Raw genomic sequence first — 15,369 nt, forward strand, 5'->3', positions numbered from 1 at the left:
CCCTGTGCCCCTGGGGGGGGTCCCCACGCCCCCCGGGGGGGTCCCTGTCTCACCGCAGTGTGCCAGCAGGTCGTTGTGGAAGTCGAGGAGCTCGTCGCGGATGTCCTCGGGCACGGGACACTCCTCCTCGTCTGCCCCCGCCTTGTACTGCAGCAGCATGTTGATCTGGGGGGTGGGGGGACACGGGGGGGGGACACGAGGGGACACACAGGTCAGCGGGACCCCTCCCGTCGCCGTCACCCCACGTACGTACCCCCAGCGCGTCCCTGTGACCCCCCACGTGGCCCCGTACGTGCGCCCATTGCCCCGTGAGCGTCCTCGGCCCTGCGTCCCTGTCCTCACGCGTGTCCCCAGGGATGTCCCCGTGGGTGTCCCCATGTCCCCAAGGACGTCCCAGTTTCCCACACATGTCCCTGTGGGTGTCCCCATGTCCCCAAGTCCCCGTGGATGTCCCAGTTCCCCACACATGTCCCCGTGGGGGTCCCCATGTCCCTGTTCATGTCCCCGTGAACATCCTGGTTCCCCACACATGTCCCCGTGGGTGTCCCCGTGGGTGTCCCCAAGTCCCCGTGGATGTCCCAGTTCCCCACACACGTCCCCGTGGGTGTCCCCGTGGGTGTCCCCAAGTCCCCGTGGATGTCCCAGTTCCCCACACACGTCCCCGTGGGTGTCCCCGTGGGTGTCCCCAAGTCCCTGTGGACATCCTGGTTCTCCACACCCATCCCCGTGGGGGTCCCCGTGGGGGTCCCCAAGTTCCCGTGGATGTCCCAGTTCCCCACACACGTCCCTGTGGGTGTCCCCACGTCCCCAAGTCCCCGTGGATGTCCTAGTTCCCCTCACACGTCCCCACTGATGTCCCCACGGGGGTCCCTGTGGGGGTCCCCATGTCCCTGTGGACATCCTGGTTTTCCACACCCATCCCTGTGGGTGTCCCCAAGTCCCCAAGTTGCCGTGGATGTCCCAGTTCCCCACACGCATCCCCGTGGGGGTCCCCATGTCCCCAAGTCCCCGTGGATGTCCCAGTTCCCCACACACGTCCCCGTGGGTGTCCCCATGTCCCCGTGGACATCCCAGCTCCCCACACGCCCATCCCTGTGGTTATTCCCACGGGGATCCCCGTGCCGTGGGCCACCTCCCCACCACCCCCCCTCCCGTTTCACCTGCTCCTGGGGGGGCGAGCGGAACTCGCGGGTGCGCCGGGCGGTCTCGGCGGCCGACATGGTGAGCGCCCGCATCAGGTGGCCGTAGCGGCGGCGCTGGTCGCGCTGCAGCCGCTCCACGTGGCGCTCCGAGAAGGCCACGATGGCCTCGACGCGGTGCTGCAGCTCCCGCTCGCAGAAGTACTGCAGCAGGTTGCACATCTGCCCCCCCCCCCCCCCGCGGCGTCAGCGGGGGACACCGGGGGGACACCGGGGACACGCACACGGCGGGGGGGACATGCGGGTCCCCGGGGCAGGGGACAAGGTGAGAGGGACAGGGATGGTGTTAACTGGGATGATTGGGGAGCTCTGGGGGGGGGTTGCTGGGGGTGGGACATGGGGACATGGGGAGTGTGGGTGCACCCCGGGGAGGGGACGTGGGGACAAGGACCCCAGGGAGGGGACACGGCGCGGGGGGGGGAAAAAACAGGGACAATGGACCTCAAGGAGGGGACCCGGGGGGGAACATGGGGACAAGGACCGCAGGGAGGGGACATGGGGAGAGGGACATGGGTGCACCCCGGGGAGGGGACACAGAGGGGGAACACGGGGACAGGGACATGGGTGCACCCCAGGGAGGGGACACGCACACCAGGGAGGGGACACAGAGGGGGAACACGGGGACAGGGACATGGGTGCACCCCAGGGAGGGGACACGCACGCCAGGGAGGGGACACAGAGGGGGAACACGGGGACAGGGACATGGGTGCACCCCAGGGAGGGGACAGGCACCCCAGGGAGGGGACACAGAGGGGGAACACGGGGACAGGGACATTGGTGCACCCCAGGGAGGGGACAGGCACCCCAGGGAGGGGACACAGAGGGGGAACACGGGGACAGGGACATGGGTGCACCCCAGGGAGGGGACAGGCACCCCAGGGAGGGGACACAGAGGGGGAACACGGGGACAGGGACATGGGTGCACCCCAGGGAGGGGACAGGCACCCCAGGGAGGGGACACAGAGGGGGAACACGGGGACAGGGACATGGGTGCACCCCAGGGAGGGGACAGGCACCCCAGGGAGGGGACACAGAGGGGGAACATGGGGACAGGGACATGGGTGCACCCCAGGGAGGGGACCCCAGGGAGAGAACACGTTGAGGGGACCCCAAGGAGGGACCCCAGGGAGGGGACACGGTGACAAGGACCCCTGGGAGGGGACAGGGACCACCCGGGGCTCTGTCACACCCCCCCCCCCCGGGGAGGGTCCCCTCACCTGCAGCTTGACGGACTCGGGCAGCTTCATCTGCAGCAGCCCCTCCTCCAGGCCTTCCTCCTCCTCCTCCTCCTCCTCCTCCGGCCCGTCTCCCTCCTCCATCTCGCCCGCCTCGATGGCCTTCCTCCGCGCCTCCTCCTCCTCCCCGCCATCCACCGGGGGGTCCCTCCGGGGCTCCCCGAAAACCCTGGGCTCGATCATACGGAGGACACGGCGCACGTCCGCGTCCCCCAGCGCCCCCACCGCCAGCAGCGCCGACACCAGTTTCAACACCGGCACCAACTGGAATTCCACGCTGCCCCCGATGGGGTCCCGGGCGTGGGGACCCCCCCCGGCCACCGCCTCGGCCAACATCCTGATAGCGCGAGCCCCCAAAGCCTCCAAGGGGATGCTGGGGCTGAGCGGCGCTCGCCCGCCGCCGGCCGCCAGGACGAAGCACGGTTCAGCAAAATGGGGCTGGGGTCTCAAACAGGCGCTGGGCCCCACGCCGGGGGGGCCGGGGGCTCTCCCGCCGTCGGGGAAGAGGGTGATGCTCTTGGTGGCTTCGGTCATGGGGATGATGAACTCGGCGCTCATGGAGGCGCGGGCGCGTTGGGCGGCGTCGAGGTGCATGGCTAGCAAGAGGTCGTAGTAACCGGCCCGTAGCGGGCCCGGGAGCTCGGGGCTTTCGATGGCGAAGAGGAGCTGGGCCTGGTCCACGTGGCTACAGAGCGCGTGGGCCACCCGGTTGTTGCCCAGGGCGCAGACGGCGCAGTAGAGCTTCAGCGTGTGCCACTGGAAGCGCAGGAGGTCCAGCCGCTCCGACAGCTCCATGATGTCGATGCACCTGCCGAAAGGGGGCGGGGGGGTCAGCGTGGGGGGGTCCTGGGGACGGGACACGCCCGTCTGCTGTAGTGGGGGGGACACACAAAGGGACACATGACACGGGGGTGGGACGTGGGGAGGGGGACTGGGGGTGGTGAGGCTGGGGATGGGATGTAAAGGTCTGCTGGGGGTGGGACATTGGTGTGTCCTGGGGGTGGGACACCTGGGTCACCCGGCGATGGGACCCAAAGGGGCATGACACCCAGATCTCCTGGGGGTGGGACACCTGGATCACCCAGAAATGGGACCCAAAGGGACACGACACCCAGATCTCCTGGGGACGGGACACCTGGGTCACCCAGAGATGGGACCCAAAGGGACACGACACCCAGATCTCCTGGGGATGGGACACCTGGGTCACCCTGAGATGGGACCCAAAGGGACACGACACCCAGATCTCCTGGGGACGGGACACCTGGGTCACCCGGCGATGGGACCCAAAGGGACACGACACCCAGATCTCCTGGGGGCGGGACACCTGGGTCACCCTGAGATGGGACCCAAAGGGACACCACACCCAGATCTCCTGGGGACAGGACACCTGGGTCACCTGGCGATGGGACCCAAAGGGACACGACACCCAGATCTCCTGGGGACGGGACACCTGGGTCACCCTGAGATGGGACCCAAAGGGACACGACACCCAGATCTCCTGGGGGTGGGACACCTGGGTCACCCGGCGATGGGACCCAAAGGGACACGACACCCAGATCTCCTGGGGGTGGGACACCTGGGTCACCCGGCGATGGGACCCAAAGGGACACGACACCCAGATCTCCTGGGGACGGGACACCTGGGTCACCCGGCGATGGGACCCAAAGGGACACGACACCCAGATCTCCTGGGGACGGGACACCTGGGTCACCCGGCGATGGGACCCAAAGGGACACGACACCCAGATCTCCTGGGGGTGGGACACCTGGGTCACCCGGCGATGGGACCCAAAGGGGCATGACACCCAGATCTCCTGGGGGTGGGACACCTGGATCACCCAGAAATGGGACCCAAAGGGACACGACACCCAGATCTCCTGGGGACGGGACACCTGGGTCACCCAGAGATGGGACCCAAAGGGACACGACACCCAGATCTCCTGGGGATGGGACACCTGGGTCACCCTGAGATGGGACCCAAAGGGACACGACACCCAGATCTCCTGGGGACGGGACACCTGGGTCACCCGGCGATGGGACCCAAAGGGACACGACACCCAGATCTCCTGGGGGCGGGACACCTGGGTCACCCTGAGATGGGACCCAAAGGGACACGACACCCAGATCTCCTGGGGGTGGGACACCTGGGTCACCCGGCGATGGGACCCAAAGGGACACGACACCCAGATCTCCTGGGGGTGGGACACCTGGGTCACCCTGAGATGGGACCCAAAGGGACACGACACCCAGATCTCCTGGGGGTGGGACACCTGGGTCACCCTGCGATGGGACCCAAAGGGACAGGACACCCAGATCTCCTGGGGATGGGACACCTGGGTCACCCGGTGATGGGACCCAAAGGGACACGACACCCAGATCTCCTGGGGGTGGGACACCTGGGTCACCCGGCGATGGGACCCAAAGGGACACGACACCCAGATCTCCTGGGGACGGGACACCTGGGTCACCCGGCGATGGGACCCAAAGGGACACGACACCCAGATCTCCTGGGGGTGGGACACCTGGGTCACCCTGAGATGGGACCCAAAGGGACACGACACCCAGATCTCCTGGGGGTGGGACACCTGGGTCACCCGGCGATGGGACCCAAAGGGACACGACACCCAGATCTCCTGGGGATGGGACACCTGGGTCACCCAGAGATGGGACCCAAAGGGACACGACACCCAGATCTCCTGGGGACGGGACACCTGGGTCACCTGGCGATGGGACCCAAAGGGACACGACACCCAGATCTCCTGGGGGTGGGACACCTGGGTCACCCGGCGATGGGACCCAAAGGGACACGACACCCAGATCTCCTGGGGACGGGACACCTGGGTCACCTGGCGATGGGACCCAAAGGGACACGACACCCAGATCTCCTGGGGGTGGGACCCCTCGGGGTGCTGGGGGTGGGACTTCTGGGTCTCCTGGGGGTGGGACACCTGGGTCACCCGGCGATGGGACCCAAAGGGACACGACACCCAGATCTCCTGGGGGTGGGACACCTGGGTCACCCTGAGATGGGACCCAAAGGGACACGACACCCAGATCTCCTGGGGGTGGGACACCTGGGTCACCCGGCGATGGGACCCAAAGGGACACGACACCCAGATCTCCTGGGGGTGGGACACCTGGGTCACCCGGCGATGGGACCCAAAGGGACACCACACCCAGATTTCCTGGGGACGGGACACCTGTGTCACCCAGAGATGGGACCCAAAGGGACACGACACCCAGATCTCCTGGGGACGGGACACCTGGGTCACCCTGAGATGGGACCCAAAGGGACACGACACCAAAGTCTCCTGGGGATGGGACCCAAGGGGACACACCAAGGTCCCCTGGTGTTGGCACCCCCGGCGATATGTCGTCCCTGAACACCCTGTGTCCGCCAGCGATGGGACCCTTGGGGACACGACACCCGTGGGGTCCCAGGACACCCGTGGGGTCCCCGACCTGTTCTCCTCGGGGATGTGGAGGGCCATCATGACGAGGGGCTCGTTGCACTCCACGGCCCAGCCCTGGCGCTCGCTCAGGCGCGCGGTCTCCACCGCCAGGAACTCGTTGGGCATCCGGCTCCAGGTGACGGGGGTCAGCACCTGGATGACCAACCGCGGCGGACACTGCGGCTCCGGGTTCTTCCGCTCGCTGCTGAACATGGCCGCCGAGATGGGCATGATGTTCTGGGGGGGGACACGGCGTTGGGGGGGAGATGGGGGGGCGTGACCCACGCAACTGCCATGCTTCGTGTCCCCCCGGAGAACCCCAGGGGACCAGGGTCCCCTTGTGTGGCTTCCCCTTGATCCACCTTGGAGACCCCAAGACCCCCCCCCAGAGACCCCCCCACATGCCCAAGGGTCCATTTTCTCCTTGATCCACCTTGTAGACCCCAAGACCCCCCCCCCAGAGACCCCCCCACACCCCCAGGGGCCCAGTTTCTCCTTGATCCACCTTGGAGACCCCAAGAGCCCCCCCAGAGCCCCCCCCTCTTCCCCAAGGGTCCATTTTCTCCTTGATCCACCTTGGAGACCCCAAGAGCCCCCCCTAGAGACCCCCCCTCACCCCCAGGGGCCCAGTTTCTCCTTGATCCACCTTGAAGACCCCAAGAGCCCCCCCCCAGAGACCCCCCCTCACCCCCAGGGGCCCAGTTTCTCCTTGATCCACCTTGGAGACCCCAAGAGCCCCCCCCAGAGACCCCCAGGGGCTTTGGTTCCCCTTGATCCACCTTGTAGACCCCAAGACCCCCCCCCCCCACACCCCCAGGGGCTCAAAACCCCCTACAGCTCCCCCCCCCAACCCTCCATAGACACCCCCCCCCCCCCCAGCCCCGCCATGTCCCCTGTGGTCCCAGTTGCCCTCGGTCTATCCTACAGACCCAAAGACCCCCCCCCGCCGCTACCACCCCCAGGTTCCCCTCGGACCACCCTGTAGACCCCGTGATCTCCCCCCCCTGGGGGTGTACATGTGTGTGTGTGTGTGGGGGGGGGTCATCCCAGGCCTCCAACTGGCCCCCCCCCCCTCCCATTCCGCCCCTCCAGCTCACCTTGAGCTTGCCCAACTCAAACTGGACGACGTTTTGGCTAGTGGGGAGGGCGAAGACGGCCGGGAAGAGTTTGGCGTTGGGTTCCACCTGCACGGACCAAGGGGTTGGAGCTTCCGAATTCTGTCCCCCCCCCGCGCCTCACGGGGCCCACCCCACCTGGAAGAAGGTGTTGATCTCCTTGCCGTTGGCCGTGAAGGTCATGAGCCCGGTGGCCAAGTCCACGAGGCAGCCGATGACCAGGTCGGCGTGGCTGACCCGCGTCTGCTGCGCGTTGCTGGCAAACTCCCCCCCCCACACCATGTAGCAGTTGCTGCGTTTGATGCTGGGGGGCAGTGGGGGGGGGGAGATTTGAGAGTAAAAATAGTTGGGGGGGGGGGGAAAAAAAAAATCATCCCTATTGACCCCCACGTGGAACCTTCCCCGCCAGGGCTCGGAGTCTTTCGGCATCGTCTCCAAAGGGCCCCCCCCCCCCAAGGCACCCCCCCGGTTCCTGAACGCCTTCGCCATCGCCCCCAGGTCCTGGATTCCCCATTGCCCCCCCCCCCCCCCCCCCCCGAAGGTACCCCCAGTTCCTGGTCCCCTTCCCCGTTGGCCCCCCAGGTCATGAATTCCTTCCCCATCGTCCCCCAAAGGGACCCCCAGGTCCTGAACCCCCCCCATTGCCCCCCCATTGCCCCCCCATTGGCCCCCCAGGTCCAGAACCCCTTCCCCATTGCCCCCCCATTGCCCCCCCAGGTCCAGAACCCCTTCCCCATTGCCCCCCCATTGCCCCCCCAGTTCCTGAACCCCCTCCCCATTGCCCCCCCATTGCCCCCCAGTTCCTGAACCCCTTCCCCATTGCCCCCCATTGCCCCCCCAGTTCCCGAACCCCTTCCCCATTGCCCCCCCATTGCCCCCCCAGTTCCTGAACCCCTTCCCCATTGCCCCCCATTGCCCCCCCAGTTCCTGAACCCCCTCCCCATTGCCCCCTATTGCCCCCCCAGTTCCTGAACCCCCTCCCCATTGCCCCCTATTGCCCCCCCAGTTCCCGAACCCCTTCCCCATTGCCCCCCCAGTTCCTGAACCCCCTCCCCATTGCCCCCCCATGTCCAGAACCCCTTCCCATCGCCCCCCCATTGCCCCCCCAGTTCCTGAACCCCCTTCCCCATCGCCCCCCCAGTTCCAAAACCTCCTCCCCATCACCCTCAGCTCCTGAACCTCCTTCTCCATCACCCCCCCCCCCCCTCCCCAAAGACCCCCAAAGGGACCCCCTGGATGCCACCGCCCCCCAAGGATCCCATTTTGGGGGGGGGGGTGTGTGGTGTGTGTGTCCCCCCCCAGTACCTGTCGTGCACGTTGCCCTTGTCGTCGCCCATGGTGACGGTGACGGTGCGGACGCGGGAGAGGTCGAAGGCCGGGTCGTGCTGGTGGAAGTCGGGGGTCACCCAGCCCACCCAGACGCTGGAGGGCTCCTGCCCCGCGAAGATCCGCACCGAGTAGTAGTACTGGGGGGAGAGGGGGGGGCAGAGAGGTCAGGGGGGGGCCCGGGGGGGCGGGAGGGGACGGGGACATGAGGATATGGGGACAGGGATGGGGATGGGGGACAGGGATGGGGACACGGGGACAGGGGGACAGGGATGGGGATGGGGGACAGGGATGGGGACATGAGGACATGGGGACAGGGATGGGGATGGGGACAGGGATGGGGACATGGGGACAGGGATGGGGACAGACATGGGAAGATGGGGACAGGGATGGGGATATGGGGACACGGGGACAGGGATGGGGACACAGGGATGGGGTATGGGAACAGGGATGGGGACAGACATGGGGACATGGGGACAGGGATGGGGACAGACATGGGTATATGGGGACACGGGGACAGGGATGGGGATGGGGACAGGGATGGGGACATGGGAACATGGGGACAGGGATGGGGATGGGGACATGGGGACAGGGATGCGGACAGACATGGGGATATGGGGACAGGGACGGGGACAGGGACGGGGACAGGGACGGGGATGGGGACAGGGACGGGGACGGGGACAGGGATGGGGACAGGGACGGGGACAGAGATGGGGACAGGGACGAGGACAGGGATGGGGACATGGGGACGGGGATGGGGAGATAGGGACAGGGATGGGGACAGACATGGGGACACGAGGACAGGGATGGGGATGGGGACATGGGGACAGGGATGGGGACAGACATGGGAACATGGGGACAGGGATGGGGATGGGGGACAGGGATGGGGATATGGGGACACGGGGACAGGGATGGGGACAGACATGGGGACATGGGGACAGGGATGGAGATGGGGATGGGGTCACTGGGACAGGGATGGGGACACAGGGATGGGGACATGGGGACAGGGATGGGGACACGGGAACAGGGATGGGGACACGGGGACAGGGATGGATGACGGGGATGGGGACACAGGGATGGGGATACTGGGACAGAGATGGGGACAGGGATGGGGACAAGGATGGGGACACGGGGACAAGGATGGAGGACAAGGATGGGGGACAGGGCTGGGGACAGGGATGCAGGAATAGGGACAAGGACAGGGATGTCAGGATGGAGACAGGGACAGGGACCACAGGGCTGGGGACAAGGACGAAGGCCCAGGGGACAGGGAAGGGGACAGGGATGGGGACATGGGGACAGGGATGGATGACGGGGATGGGGACACAGGGATGGGGATACTGGGACAGAGATGGGGACAGGCTGGGGACAAGGACGAAGGCCCAGGGGACAGGGAAGGGGACAGGGGAGTGGGAAGGGCGATGGGGCCAGCGGGGCGCAGACGGGACGGGGGTGCTGGGTATCCCCGTGGGGTGCCGGGGTGGGGGTCAGGGTGCCAAAAAAAAAGCGCCGGGGGTTTCGGGGGGGGGTAAGGGGGTGTCACCCGCCACCCCCCCACCTACCGTGGTGGTGTTCATGATGACCTCGGGGTCGTCGCGCTCGTCGGGGACAACGTCCTCCTCCAGGCGGGGGACGGTGGGCACGGCGGGGGGGGGCGCGAAGGGCGTCTTCCTGGCCTTGAACAGGAACCTGGGCGGGGGGGGGGGGGGGCACAGCCTGGGGGTGAGGGGGGGGGCACCCCATAACCCCCACCCCCCCCCCCCCCCCGCCACGCTCACCCCCTCCGGGTTTTGCCCTTCTCGGTGGTCGCATCCTTCTCGTTCTCGGCGCGGGGCTGGTCTCGGGGGGCCGGGGGGGCAGGAGCTCCGCCAGCCCCCCCGCCGGCCCCCCCAGGTCCCTTGTCCCCCTCAGCCTCCCCCCCTTCGGGGTGTCGGGGCCCGGCCGAGCGACGGAGGCGCTCGAATTCGGAGAGGGGCTCGAGGCTGACGTCTTCGGGGGGCTCGGGGGGGGCCTGGGGTAGGGGGGTGGCCCCCGGGGTGCAGCGGAACCGGGGGTGGAACTGGACGGGGAGGCTGAGGCGGAGGAAGAGGAGCTCGGGGGGTGCAGCGGGGGTCCCCGCCGCTCGGTGGGCCAAGCGCAGGCACGGGGGGGTGTCCACCGTCCCGTCCATCCGTGTCACCTGCGGGGATCCCCCCCCACACACACCCCGGCCTCAGGAGAGGGGCATCAGGATTGGGGGGTGCACCCAGGGACCCCGTGGGGAGGATGGGCAGCACCCCCAGTGTAGGGACCCTGGGGATCGGGGACCCCTCGGGGTGGGGATCGTCCCACTGAAGGGACCCTCAGGTTTTGGGGACCTCTCGGGGTGGGGTTCACCCCACTGAAGGGACCCTCAGGTTTTGGGGACACCTTGGGGACAGGGATCGTGACCCTCAGGGTTTGGGGACCCCTCGGGGTGGGGTTCACCCCACTACAGGGACCCTCAGGTTTTGGGGACCCCTCAGGGACAGGGATCATCCCACTGAAGGGACCCTCAGGTTTTGGGGACCCCTCGGGGACATGGATCACCCCATTTCAGGGACACTCAGGGCTTGGGGACCCCTCGGAGACAGGGATCACCCCGTTTCAGGGACACTCAGGTTTTGGGGACCCCTCGGGGTGGGGTTCACCCCACTGAAGGGACCCTCAGGTTTTGGGGACACCTCGGGGACAGGGATCGTGACCCTCAGGGTTTGGGGACCCCTTGGGGTAGGAATCACCCCACTGAAGGGACCCTCAGGTTTTGGGGACACCTTGGGGACAGGGATCGTGACCCTCAGGGTTTGGGGACCCCTCGGGGTGGGAATCACCCCATTTCAGGGACACTCAGGGTTTGGGGACCCCTCGGGGACAGGGATCACCCCATTTCAGGGACACTCAGGTTTTGGGGACCCCTCGGGGACAGGGATCATCCCACTGAAGGGACCCTCAGGGTTTGGGGACCCCTCGGGGTGGGGATCGCCCCATTTCAGGGACCCTCAGGTTTTGGGGGACCCCTGACACCCCCCAGCACCGTGTGTCACCCACCCTTGGGGACCCTCACGGACCAAAGACCCCTCAGCATCACCCACCCTTGGGGACCCTCAGGGCCACCCCAGCACCCCACCAGGGAACCCCTCAGAGCCTCATCCCCAGGCCCAGGCTGCCCCCTCCCACCCTCCCCATGCGCCCTCACCTCCAACTGGGGGTGGTCGGGGGATACTGGGACAAACTGGGGGAGGCTCTTGCTGAACCAGAGGGTGATGGGTCTCTTCATGTTGACGGCGAAAGGCTCGTAGCCCTCTTGTAGCCCACAGATACTGAAAAACCTCAGGCTGGCCACCTCCTGGCCCAGGTTGAGTCGCCCCTCCTGCTCTAGGCCCAAGCTGCACACCGGCACGAACCCTTGGGGGGACACCCACCGAGACGTCGAGGTGACAACCAGCACCCCCCCCACACACACACACCCCGCACCCTGAACCCCCAAACCAAGCCCCCCCGCCCCGCCCCGGCCGCCCCGCCGCAGTCTAGGCCTCAGCCGCAGTCGTCTAGGCCTCAGCCGCAGTCTAGGCCTCAGCCACAGTCGTCTAGGCCTCAGCCGCAGTCTAGGCCTCAGCCGCAGTCTAGGCCTCAGCCGCAGTCTAGGCCTCAGCCACAGTCTAGGCCTCAGCCGCAGTCTAGGCCTCACCGTCGCCCACGTCGAAGTCCTTGAAGGCCAGCTCGGAGCCGGCGTCGCTGATGAGCACCTCGCCGTTGAGGGTGAAGGTGATGTGGCTCTCGCCCAGGTCGATCATGCAGCCCACCACGTCGCCCGCTTGCCACGTCCGGCCGAAGGGCTCGCTGCCCACGTGCCACCGCTGGGCCTGGCGGGGGGGGACGGACACGCACGCACGGACACACGCGTGAGGTGAGGGACGGGGGGGGGGGGGGGGTGTGTGATGGGGATGTGGAGGGGAGATGGGGACGTGGGGGGGATGTGGGGGGGAGATGGGGGGACGTGGGGGGGAGATGGGGACATGGGGGGGGATGTGGGGGACATGGGGGGGAGATGGGGACGTGGGGGGGATGTGGGGGGACATGGGGGGGAGATGGGGACGTGGGGGGGATGTGGGGGGAGATGGGGGGGTGACAGGGACATGGGGGGGATGTGGGGGGGACATGGGGGGGAGATGGGGACATGGGCGGGGATGTGGGGGGACATGGGGGGGATGTAGGGGGGTGACAGGGACATGGGGGGGACGTGGGTGGGAGATGGGGACATGGGGGGGAGATGGGGGGTGACAGGGACATGGGGGGGGACGTAGGGGGGAGATGGGGACATGTGGGGACATGTGGGGGGCAGATGGGGGGACATGGGGGGAGATGGGGACATGGGGGGGACATGGGGGGAGATGGGGACATGGGGGGGATGTGGTGGGGAGATGGGGGGACGGGGGGGAGATGGGGACATGGGGGGGATGTGGGGGGACATGGGGGGGATGTAGGGGGGTGACAGGGACAGGGGGAGATGTGGGGGGACATGGGGGGGTGACAGGGACATGGGGGGGATGTGGGGGGAGATGGGGACATGTGGGGACATGTGGGGGGGATGTGGGGGGACATCGGGGGGAGATGGGGACATGGAGGGGGATGTGGGGGGACATGGGGGGGATGTAGGGGGGTGACAGGGACATGGGGGGGATGTGGGGGGACATGGGGGGGAGATGGGGACGTGGGGGGGATGTGGGGGGAGATGGGGACATGGGGGGGAGATGGGGGGGTGACAGGGACATGGGGAGGATGTGGGGGGAGATGGGGACATGTGGGGACATGTGGGGGGGAGATGGGGGGACATGGGGGGGAGATGGGACTCTGAGGATCCTGGGGGGACTCTGGGCGTGCTGAGGGGGCATTTGGGGGCCCCAGGGGGTCTCTGGGGGTGTCATGGGGACTCTGGGGGTGCCCCAGGGGGTCTCTGGGGGTGTCGTGGGGAGTCTGGGGGTGCTGAGGGGACTCTGGGGTCCCCAGGAGGTCTCTGGGGGTGTTGGGGGGAGTCTGGGGGTGTCATGGGGACTCTGGGGGTGCTGGGGGGGTCTCTGAGAGTGCTGGGGGGACTCGGGGTGTCATGGGGACTCTGGGGGTGCCCCAGGGGGTCTCTGCAGGTGCTGGGGGGGACTGGGGGTGTCATGGGGACTCCGGGGGTGTCATGTGAACTCCGGAGGATGCTGAGGGTTGTGTCGTTTGTTTTTTTGAGGGGGGGGGGGGTGTGTGCCGGAAGTTTTTTTTTTTGGGGGGTCTCACCCGGTGCCCGTTGAAGACGTAGGCCAGGTCGTCGGCGCCCAGGTCGGTGTCGGGGCGCAGGTGGGGCGGGCCCAGCCCACCCGCATCTCCCCGGTGCTCACGGCCTCGAACTCGAAGTACCACTTGCCCGCCCGCACGGCGTAGCCCCGCTCGGCCCGGAAGATCCGCGAGCGCTCGCCCCGGCCCCGCGGCGGCGCCCCCTGAGCGGCTGCGGGGGGGGAAAACGGGGTGTCGGTACCCCCAAAAGGGGACCTGGTAGCCCAAAAGGGCATCTGGTACCCCCAAAATGGCACCTGGCACCGCCAAAGGGCACCTACATCCCCTGACGGCACTCGGTGTCCTGTCTGCACCCCCAAAATGGCACCTGGCACCCCAAAATGGCACCTGGCACCCCCAAAATGGGACCTGGCACCCCCAAAATGGCACCTGGCACCCCCAAAGGGCACACAGCACCCCCAAAATGGCACCTGGCACCCCCAAAATGGCACCTGGCACCGCCAAAGGGCACCTACATCCCCTGACGGCACTCGGTGTCCTGTCTGCACCCCCAAAATGGGATCTGGCACCCCCAAAATGGCACCTGGCACCCCCAAAATGGGACCTGGCACCCCCAAAGGGCACACGGCACCCCCAAAATGGGACCTGGCACCCCCAAAATGGCACCTGGCACCCCCAAAGGGCACACAGCACCCCCAAAATGGCACCTGGCACCCCCAAAATGGGACCTGGCACCCCCAAAGGGCACACGGCACCCCCAAAATGGGACCTGGCACCCCCAAAATGGCACCTGGCACCCCCAAAATGGGACCTGGCACCCCCAAAGGGCACACAGCACCCCCAAAATGGGACCTGGCACCCCCAAAATGGCACCTGGCACCCCCAAAATGGGACCTGGCACCCCCAAAGGGCACACGGCACCCCCAAAATGGGACCTGGCACCCCCAAAATGGCACCTGGCACCCCCAAAATGGGACCTGGCACCCCCAAAGGGCACACGGCACCCCCAAAATGGGACCTGGCACCCCCAAAGGGCACACGGCACCCCCAAAATGGAACCTGGTAGCCCAAAATGGCACCTGGCACCCCCAAAATGGGACCTGGCACCCCCAAAGGGCACACAGCACCCCCAAAATGGGACCTGGCACCCCCAAAGGGCACACAGCACCCCCAAAATGGAACCTGGTAGCCCAAAATGGCACCTGGCACCCCCAAAATGGGACCTGGCACCCCCAAAGGGCACACAGCACCCCCAAAATGGGACCTGGCACCCCAAAAAGGGTCCATGGCACCCCCAAAGGGCACCTGCACCCCTGACGGCACTCGGTGTCCTGTCTGCACCCCCAAAATGGGACCTGGCACCCCCAAAATGGGACCTGGCACCCCCAAAGGGCACCTGCACCCCTGACGGCACTCGGTGTCCTGCCTGCACCCCCAAAATGGGACCTGGTAGCCCAAAATGGCACCTGGCACCCCCAAAATGGCACCTGGCACCCCCAAAATGGGACCTGGCACCCCCAAAGGGCACACAGCACCCCCAAAATGGGATCTGGCACCCCAAAAATGGAACCTGGCACCCCAAAGGGCACCTGCACCCCTGACGGCACTCGGTGTCCTGCCTGCACCCCCAAAATGGCACCTGGCACCCCCAAAATGGAAACTGGCACCCCCAAACAGCACACGGCACCCCCAAAAGGGTCCACGGCACCCCTAAAGGGCACCCAGCAGCCCGCATCCTCCCTGCACCC

At 67.2% G+C, this 15,369-nt stretch overlaps 1 protein-coding gene across 1 annotated transcript in view; it reads right to left on the reverse strand.

Moving 5' to 3' along the window:
- Positions 1–13,832, reverse strand: part of LOC141955663 (ryanodine receptor 1-like) — a gene marked incomplete at its 5' end in the record, with an annotated part of 92,901 nt that extends 79,069 nt beyond the window's left edge. Inside the window, 13 exon segments of the mRNA XM_074895308.1 lie at positions 54–165; positions 1,161–1,361; positions 2,417–3,242; positions 5,896–6,122; positions 6,983–7,069; positions 7,139–7,304; positions 8,306–8,466; positions 9,889–10,015; positions 10,105–10,505; positions 11,541–11,749; positions 12,033–12,207; positions 13,625–13,686; positions 13,689–13,832. Of these exon segments, the coding sequence (XP_074751409.1) occupies positions 54–165; positions 1,161–1,361; positions 2,417–3,242; positions 5,896–6,122; positions 6,983–7,069; positions 7,139–7,304; positions 8,306–8,466; positions 9,889–10,015; positions 10,105–10,505; positions 11,541–11,749; positions 12,033–12,207; positions 13,625–13,686; positions 13,689–13,832 (2,898 nt within the window).
- Between the last annotated feature and the right edge of the window lie 1,537 nt (positions 13,833–15,369).

Source organism: Athene noctua, unplaced genomic scaffold, assembly GCF_965140245.1.
Source record: "Athene noctua unplaced genomic scaffold, bAthNoc1.hap1.1 HAP1_HAP1_scaffold_383, whole genome shotgun sequence".
Taxonomy (NCBI): domain Eukaryota; kingdom Metazoa; phylum Chordata; class Aves; order Strigiformes; family Strigidae; genus Athene; species Athene noctua.